General features: G+C 47.5%; 1 protein-coding gene across 6 annotated transcripts in view; it reads right to left on the bottom strand.

The window, feature by feature from the left end:
* Positions 1 to 10,000, bottom strand: part of GATA3 (GATA binding protein 3) — a 33,269-nt gene that overhangs the window by 16,171 nt on the left and 7,098 nt on the right. For 3 of the 6 annotated variants that reach the window (XM_073589024.1, XM_073589025.1, XM_073589026.1), the window contains exons 2-3: positions 3,595 to 3,966; positions 2,090 to 2,593 (exon numbers count right to left, since the gene is read on the bottom strand). In XM_073589024.1, the coding sequence (XP_073445125.1) occupies positions 2,090 to 2,593; positions 3,595 to 3,838 (748 nt within the window). In that variant the 5' untranslated portion in view covers positions 3,839 to 3,966. Of the gene's footprint in view, positions 1 to 2,089; positions 2,594 to 3,594; positions 4,274 to 10,000 lie in introns of those variants that run through there. The other 3 variants (XM_073589028.1, XM_073589027.1, XM_073589029.1) reach the window with 3 other exon arrangements.

The raw sequence follows: 10,000 nt of genomic DNA on the forward strand, positions 1-10,000 counted from the left end.
GAGTAAATAGCAGGCTGTCATTGCATCCCTGCTTACTGTTAGAGAAGAGATTGGGAGAATCCTGCATAGAGGACACATTTACTACAAGGGGACACCTATTAGGAAGTCATTTCTCATGCAAAACTAGCTAAAATATTATTTTCCCCTGTCCAGGACTGGCATCATGAACAATAAAAAATGTATTTAAAGGCTGAGATGAGCCTGGCTTCTCTGACCTCATGTCAGTCACATCCCCTCCATGTCCTGAGCAGTGCCCAGAGAAGCAGCATCATGTACAGGCCCCATCCTAACCCTAGCAGCTGCACTTCTGTAGGAGCCCAGTTCATGTAAAGTCTGGTTCCTGCACTCTACACACTTGAAAGGAACACAAGCACCACAACCACAAGGCTCTAACTGCTTCTTTTTCTGAAGCTTGTGACTCACATATCTACACTTAGGTAGAGCCCACAGTGCTGACATTTCTCTACTACTCTTCCTAGCATTATTTTTAACTTTTTTATTTTCAGTCTTTACACATACATGCATTTGAAATTGCAGTTTAGGGTTAGTGATATTTTCTACTCTGGGGTTCACTAACCCCACAGTGCTAGAATCACAATGTGACCGATTTCCCTGCCTGCTGGGCTCCAGGGCTCACACTGCCGCATTCTCCACTGGCCCAGGCTGACACTTCCACCCTCCTCCCCACAACGGTCTTTTTCACAACCCATTATTAGCTGGATACTTAAGGATCGCAATTAACCTGCTGTAATGTGAACTGTGCAGAGCAGCATCAGTGTCATTTCCCTCTGTACACTAGTTATCCTCGGCACCAGATCAATATTAGCTGCTGCACTATCACTGCAATTCATGCACTGCCAGCGCCTAGCGTTCTCCCCGAGCACAGGGCATCCGATCCCCCGTCCTCCGGGCAGCCCGGCCACATCCGGACCCTAGTAAACTCCTTGGCGCTGGACAAACAATGAAACTGTCGCGTGCAGCAGTCTGAAAATAATTGGATTAAGTCAAACATATCAGCTAAATAGATCCAGTCCCAGCCCAGACAAGCAGAGCAAATGTCACCCTGGAAAACCCCCCAGATCACACAGCCGGGTCCCTGACACCGCCAGCTCGGCACTCTCACAGGTCACACACTGCTCAGACCACTGACAACTGTGTCTGCTCCTCTCCATTACAGCTATGCCTGATATCAGGAGAGATAGAGAGATAGAGAGATAGATAAGATAAGATAGATGGATAGATAGATAGATAGATAGATAGATAGATAGATAGATAGATATGGGATAGATAGATAGATAGATAAGATATGAGATAGATAGATATGGGATAGATAAGATATGAGATAGATAGATATGATATAGATAAGATATGAGATAGATAGATATGGGATAGATAAGATATGAGATAGATAGATATGATATAGATAAGATATGAGATAGATAGATATGGGATAGATAGATAGATATGAGATAGATAGATAGATAAGATATGAGATAGATAGATATGATATAGATAAGATATGATATAGATAGATATGAGATAGATAGATATGGGATAGATAAGATATTAGATAGATAGATAAGATATGAGATAGATAGAGAGATATGGGATGGATAGATAGATATGAGATAGATAGATAAGATATTAGATAGATAGATATGGGATAGATAGATATGATATAGATAGATAGATAAGATATGAGATAGATAGATATGGGATAGATAGATATGAGATAGATAATATAAGAGATAGATAGATAAATAGATAGATATGAAATAGATAGATATGAGATAGCTAGATAGATAGATATGTAATAGATATTAGATGGATAGATATTAGATAGATAGATAGATAGATAATGTAGATAGATCTTGTTACAGCAGTGTATATAATAAAGCTATAACCTTGTGGCAGTGTTCGGCCTGTACAGTCGCAGGGGTCTTCCTGAGACAAAATAAAACCTGGAGTTCTAGAGGTTAGCGACCACCTAGGTGAGGGCTTTCATGTCCCATAAAACAGATCTGAAATTGGGACCAATAGTGACAATCAGTGGTAATGAGAATGAGTCTTTTCAGAAGCCCCATCCTACCTGTACTGGAGCGTGTCTTTGGTCTGGATTTACATGGGAAGCTTGTTGGAGATCCCCCAATGAGGTTTGGTGGGAAGAGTCCTGGACTGTAGTCTTGGACATAGGACTGGTAGTTGGAGATGGAGTGGTGGGCAGAAGACGTAGCTCCCCCTAAGGTCCTGGAGTGAGAGGACTCCAGTTTCATGGACTCGGTGGACACATGGTATTTGATGCAATCCTTGTCCTCTTGACGATTAACTGTGGATCCAGTGTTAGATATGGAAGGGTCTGGGGAGACATCTTTTGGTGGTGTTGGGGGGAAAGGGAAGAGGTGGGGGCTTGAATGTCCGGTAACCAGGGAAGATGATGATGATGAAACTGGAGGGTAGACAGTAAGGGGTCCGGGTGGGCTGTGGGTCTTGGAGAAGGGAGGCAGGTTCCATGGAGATGCGGCATGAGGTCCTCCTATAGCCTTGCTGCTGTGATCCAACCAAGGATGTAGAAGAGGAGGCCGACATACCTGGCCTAAAGAAATGCAATTACACGTAAGATTACATTTCATCAGATATTCCTGGGCACATTCCTACACCCGTGCAGTGGCCCACCACAGCCATGCTGGCCCCTTCTAAGGCACCAGTCACACCACTAAATCAAGAGCCGGTAATTGGCAGCTTTTCACGCTTATGTTTTGCCCACTACAATAAATGCTTTACAATTACAGTCAAAGATTTCACAATTGTAGCAATTTTAGAATTCTATCAAACAAAAGCAACGGTGTATTACGGTGTTATTACTGTCATCGGGCCCTCACATATATAGAAATGTCACTAGTCTGGGTAGCTATCTAATATTTGACAATCTATCGAGCTCTTTTAAATGATCGAGTATGATATTGTTTCTAAAATGTGTCATTTATTTTCTATATAAGAAATTCATCATTTACTAACTCATCAGCATTAACAGAACATTGCAGAAAATCAGCGATAATGACATATTACATGATGTTATATGGACAATATCATAGCAAGGGGCCAATGCGACACACTCCATTCAGCAGGTATTTATTAGGGTAAAGACTGGGTGCGAATAAATCCACAATATCATACTTGATATTAAATGATTCTACATTATTATGACTTTCTACTCGTAAGCTAAATTATTGAAAGCAGGTATAAAAAAAAAATACAAAAGTGGAAGATGAGGGAGCGATCTATTTAGGAAGAGGGTGCAGGAAGCTGAAGAAATATGTGTGAAATACTAGATCACACTGTGGCTTCTATTATTGGTTTCTATAGGGCTATATGGGTTATATATATAAGTATATATATATAATGTATGTATGTATATTCATTTCAATTTTGCAATTATCCCGACCCCATACTGTGTGTTTATTAGATAGAGAGGTAGATAAAGGTTTAGAACATTTTCTCATTTTAATATAACTTTGTAAAATATTCCTTATTATACTGAATATTACAGTCTATTTAGTAAGTTGCCAGGAGGTATGAGAAACATTTGGCACTCACCATGATGTGGAGCCGGGTACCTGGGCACTGCTCGCACCGAGTTGCTGTAGTAGGAAGGTACATGGGTTCCTTGGCTCTCGATGTTAAAAAGTACATCCATATCTTCTGTAAGAGGGTACTGCGAGTGATCGATGTACGAGTGACTTAGCCCAGGGTGGTGGGACTCGGGGTGCTGTCCATTTAGCACAGCCGGGTGGTGGTGGTGACTGACCCAGCGAGGCTGCTCTGTAGCAGAGACCTCCATGGCCACCACAACCTAGGACCTGTTGCAGAAGTTCTTCTGTGAGTCCCACAGCAAAATAGCAAGTCCGCGCAGATGATGAAGTAGTAAATAAATAAAGAAGAAGTTAAAAATCCAGTGCAGTGAGTGACCTGTAGGTGAGAAGAGAAGAGCAGCTTAGGGTGGGATTCTACCTGCAGCAGTCCTCTGGAGCTCAGGTGGGCTGGAGGCTGCAGCTCCTCCAGGTGACTGTCCCACAGAAGATGTGCACCAGCCCAGCAGAGTCCCCCACTACAAAGCAGGAGGGCTATGTGATCCCAGGGAGAGAGGCTCAGACTGCCTGATCGGATCTCGTGTTTTCTCTCTATTTTTTACAGTGCAGGCATTCTTTCTGCAAGGAGCAGGATGGCGCCAGGCGGCTCAATGATCGCAGACAGCTGTGGCGAGACGCAACTTAAGGAGGTTCCACTGTCATCAGTGGAGAGGGAGGGAGGGGACTGTCACCCAGGAGGGGCTCACCCAATGGCGACCCCTCCCCTACTGAGCAGCACACACGCCTCTGTCATGTGCCTGCCGGGTAACACACAGTGGTGGAGCCCCAGAGTCCCCAGCATTAGTATTAGTGAGAGCAAGGATCAGTGTGCACCACCGAGGAGTGCCCCCATGTGCCCCCATGTGCCCCCAGCACTGCAAGGATCGTGTGCACCACCGAGGAGTGTCCCCATGTGCCCCCATGTGCCCCCAGCACTGCAAGGATCGTGTGCACCACCGAAGAGTGTCCCCATGTGCCCCCATGTGCCCCCAGCACTGCAAGGATCAGTGTGCACCACCGAGGAGTGCCCCCATGTGCCCCACATGCCCCCAGCACTGCAAGGATCGTGTGCACCACCGAGGAGAGCCCCCATGTGCCCCACATGCCCCCAGCACTGCAAGGATCAGTGTGCACCACCGAGGAGTGCCCCCATGTGCCCCCAGCACTGCAAGGATCGTGTGCACCACCGAGGAGTGTCCCCATGTGCCCCCATGTGCCCCCAGCACTGCAAGGATCGTGTGCACCACCGAAGAGTGTCCCCATGTGCCCCCATGTGCCCCCAGCACTGCAAGGATCAGTGTGCACCACCGAGGAGTGCCCCACATGCCCCCAGCACTGCAAGGATCGTGTGCACCACCGAGGAGAGCCCCCATGTGCCCCACATGCCCCCAGCACTGCAAGGATCAGTGTGCACCACCGAGGAGTGCCCCCATGTGCCCCCAGCACTGCAAGGATCAGTGTGCACCACCGAGGAGTGTCCCCATGTGCCCCCAGCACTGCAAGGATCAGTGTGCACCACCGAGGAGAGCCCCCATGTGCCCCCAGCACTGCAAGGATCAGTGTGCCCCTCAGAGGAGTGCCCCCATGTGCCCCACATGCCCCCAGTACTGCAAGGATCAGTGTGCACCACCGAGGAGTGCCCCCATGTGCCCCACATGCCCCCAGTACTGCAAGGATCAGTGTGCACCACCGAGGAGTGCCCCCATGTGCCCCCATGTGCCCCCAGCACTGCAAGGATCAGTGTGCGCCACCGAGGAGAGCCCCCATGTGCCCCACATGCCCCCAGCACTGCAAGGATCAGTGTGCACCACCGAGGAGAGCCCCCATGTGCCCCACATGCCCCCAGCACTGCAAGGATCAGTGTGCACCACCGAGGAGTGCCCCCATGTGCCCCCAGCACTGCAAGGATCAGTGTGCACCACCGAGGAGAGCCCCCATGTGCCCCACATGCCCCCAGCACTGCAAGGATCAGTGTGCACCACCGAGGAGTGTCCCCATGTGCCCCCAGCACTGCAAGGATCAGTGTGCACCACCGAGGAGAGCCCCCATGTGCCCCCAGCACTGCAAGGATCAGTGTGCCCCTCAGAGGAGTGCCCCCATGTGCCCCACATGCCCCCAGTACTGCAAGGATCGTGTGCACCACCGAGGAGTGCCCCCATGTGCCCCCAGCACTGCAAGGATCAGTGTGCACCACCGAGGAGTGCCCCCATGTGCCCCCAGCACTGCAAGGATCAGTGTACCCCCCAGAGGAGTGCCCCCATGTGCCCCCAGCACTGCAAGGATCAGTGTGCACCACCGAGGAGAGCCCCCATGTGCCCCACATGCCCCAGCACTGCAAGGATCAGTGTGCACCACCGAGGAGTGCCCCCATGTGCCCCCAGCAATGCAAGGATCAGTGTGCACCACCGAGGAGAGCCCCCATGTGCCCCCAGCACTGCAAGGATCAGTGTGCCCCTCAGAGGAGTGCCCCCATGTGCCCCACATGCCCCCAGTACTGCAAGGATCAGTGTGCACCACCGAGGAGTGCCCCCATGTGCCCCCAGCACTGCAAGGATCAGTGTGCACCACCGAGGAGTGCCCCCATGTGCCCCCAGCACTGCAAGGATCAGTGTGCACCACCGAGGAGAACCCCCATGTGCCTCACATGCCCCCAGCACTGCAAGGATCAGTGTGCACCACCGAGGAGAGCCCCCATGTGCCCCACATGCCCCCAGCACTGCAAGGATCAGTGTGCACCACCGAGGAGTGCCCCCATGTGCCCCACATGCCCCCAGCACTGCAAGGATCAGTGTGCACCACCGAAGAGTGTCCCCATGTGCCCCACATGCCCCCAGCACTGTCCGAGCACTGCAAGGATCAGTGTGCAGGCGTCAATGTAAGCCTCACACTGACTGCACTGATGCCATCAGTATTATTACCAATATTAGTGGTAGTAATAGTATTTTTTTATAGCACTGATATTTTATACACACTGATGCTCCAAACACCAGCACTAGCTGCTCTTGTATAATAATAATTATTATTATTATTATTATTATTATTATTATTATCCCTCCTCCCTACACCACTAATGAGAGCAGTGTTTATCCCTTGCAGGCTGCTGACTGTATATAACACCCAACCTGTCGGCTCTGCTACACGAAAGTGAAAGTAACCTACAGGAAGAGTTTTCTATTTCATGCTCATTTTGTTCTGTATTGTTGTAGTTTAGAATTATATACATTGGTATTTTTGATAGCTAATCCAAAAAAAAAGTTTCATATCAATTTAGCACAGTGTGTGAACTTTTGTGTCCTGTAAGAGAATGTCTGAATTATTGACTGTGGACTAGACACATGTATTTGAGCTACAGGTGAGCATTAGTGGCAAGTGTCTATCCAGAGCGTTTTCCATTGAGATGTGGCGATATGTACAGCACACTAGTGTGAACTGTTACTAATCGGTCAGTGTAGTGCCTTGTGTCATGTGCAGCCGCTGCTGGAGGACACTATTGGCTCACACAGGCTCTGGGGCTTGGGACCTCCTGTTGCTTTGAGTCACTGCATCCCCTAGCGGCACAAATGCTGAAGTGCAGCCCACTCACACCAACCCATCCACAGTGTACACCGTCCACTCACACCAGCCCATCCACAGTGTACACCGTCCACTCAAACCAGCCCATCCACAGTGTACACCGTCCACTCACACCAGCCCATCCACAGTATACACCGTCCACTCACACCAGCCCATCCACGGTGTACACAGTCCACTGACACCAGCCCATCCACAGTGTACACCGTCCACTCACACCAGCCCATCCACAGTGTACACCGTCCACTCACACCAGCCCATCCACAGTGTACACTGTGTGTACAGCCAGCAGGCTGAACAGCAAGGAAAAGAAAACGACATAGAGGCTGCTACATGTATATGTGGGGCCAGTCTTACTTATGTTCACATATGAGTATGTGTATAATATAATGCTTAATTATGTAAGTGCATATGTGTATGAGTATGTGTGTGCATGCTGTATAGATAGATAGGTGGATATATAGATAAATAGATATGGGGTAGATAGATGAAAAATTAATAGATAGATAGATGATAGATAAATAGATACCTATATGAGTGTGTAGATGAACAGATTAAAAAAAAAAAACGAAAGCATAGAGCTCAGCAGTACCGCCATTGTGTTAATAGAATAAATGTACTAGCATATGAACACCATCCAGTCGTGTTATATATATATATATATATATATATATATATATATATATATATATATATATACACGTACAGTCTAGCTGAGGTTGGATGGACATAACATACCGATACATTTGATTACTCACACACATAAGATAAGCACCATACTGAATGTTTTGCAGAATTATATTTCGCAGATTGTGGGCAGGTAAGGAGAAACATTTGACAATAATACTGTGATCTGATGGGCATCTGGGCACTCTGTATGTATGTATATATATATATATCAGCTCGTTCTGCATATACTTGAAAAGCCGTACGGCGTTACTGATGGCACACTGATTCACTGTAATTCACTATCCTTTCTGGTAGAAGTGTAATTATGCATTCCACATGACTAAATGCATATGAGCGTATATTATATATATATACAGAATAGTGACCTGTGGAATCTGCACTGTAGGTTCGGCCCCGTGACTTTCCCCCCCACTCCCTGTGCCCCGTGGATATCTGATCTGGCCCTTTGTTCATCCATGTACACAGCTCAGGTATTTGCAGACAACAGCTCGCAATGGCAAGCAACCCAACAATCCACCTAAGGATTAGGTCCATGTGGCAGAGAGCACGCAGCGGCACATTACGTGGGGTGCACGGGGGCTGCAGAGAAGCAGCAGAAATGCCGGCTTGGATGTTCTTGTGGCTGGAGGTTCTGGCTGCAGGCGATCCCGCACATTGTCTGGAGCTGTCGGCCGGCGGTCAGCAGACGGACACTGTGGAGGAGGCCGCCCTGCTGCTGCTGTGCATTGCCCTGCACTGTCCAGCCTGACCGACGCCAGGAGCCGTGACGTCACAGCCCGAGAAGCAGCCAGCAAAGGAAGTGCTGCAGGAGCTGGGACCTGCCAATCATTGCTCCCAGCCAGCAAAGGAAGTGCTGCAGGAGCTGGGACCTGCCAATCATTGCTCCCAGCCAGCAAAGGAAGTGCTGCAGGAGCTGGGACCTGCCAATCATTGCTCCCAGCCAGCAAAGGAAGTGCTGCAGGAGCTGGGACCTGCCAATCATTGCTCCCAGCCAGCAAAGGAAGTGCTGCAGGAGCTGGGACCTGCCAATCATTGCTCCCAGCCAGCAAAGGAAGTGCTGCAGGAGCTGGGACCTGCCAATCATTGCTCCCAGCCAGCAAACCTTGCGCAGAACTACAGGTACCAGCAGGACTTCCGGAAGCTGCATTCTAAACCAGTGCAATGTAATAAGGAAATAATCAGATTCAAGATGCAATCCCCACTTGTCTAATTCCTTCTCTATCCCTTTTTCTCTGTAATTCAGTCCTGCTGACGTGTGCCCTACACTGTACATGCCAGCAATCTACAGTCCTGTGTGTGGGAATAATGACATGGATGTGGCTGCAGCACTAATTGACCTGCTGTGAGTCATTGCAGCTTTGTCATGTACTCGCCTAATACTCTTGTAGAAATAATCACTTTAAAATCCAAAAGTCTATTCAGCTTGTCAGTCTTTACTCTGCCCTAGGCCACTGGTGCGACTGTTTATGTAAGAACACCTGATAACACCACTGCGACAAATGCTCCAGCGCTCCTCCACCACCAAACTATGGCGCATTATAGGCCAGCCTGGCCTCTATACCCTGCTACACAAAGATGATGGGTCCAATACAGAGGGCAGGGGATCATGTCAAGTGTAGCGGGATTACAGAGATGATAGAAAGAAAGATACATAGGGAGATAATTCATTCATTGAATAGACAGATAGATAGATAGATAGATAATTAATAGATAGGTAGATAGATAGATATAGATATACTGTAGCTAGATAATAGATAGATAGATAGATAGAGAGATAGATAGATAGATAGATAGATAGATAGATAGATAGATGATTAATAGATAGGTAGATAGATAGAGATATACTGTAGCTAGATAATAGATAGATAGATAGATAGATAGATAGAGATATACTGTAGCTAGATAATAGATAGATAGAGAGATAGATAGATAGATAGATAGATAGATAGATAGATAATTAATAGATAGGTAGATAGATAGATATAGATATACTGTAGCTAGATAATAGATAGATAGATAGATAGATAGATAGATAGAGATATACTGTAGCTAGATAATAGATAGATAGATAGATGATTAATAGATAGATAGATAGATAGAGAGCTAGATCGATA

Source organism: Dendrobates tinctorius, unplaced genomic scaffold (assembly GCF_039654945.1).
Source record: "Dendrobates tinctorius isolate UK_male_01 unplaced genomic scaffold, ASM3965494v1 ptg000105l, whole genome shotgun sequence".
Classification (NCBI taxonomy): domain Eukaryota; kingdom Metazoa; phylum Chordata; class Amphibia; order Anura; family Dendrobatidae; genus Dendrobates; species Dendrobates tinctorius.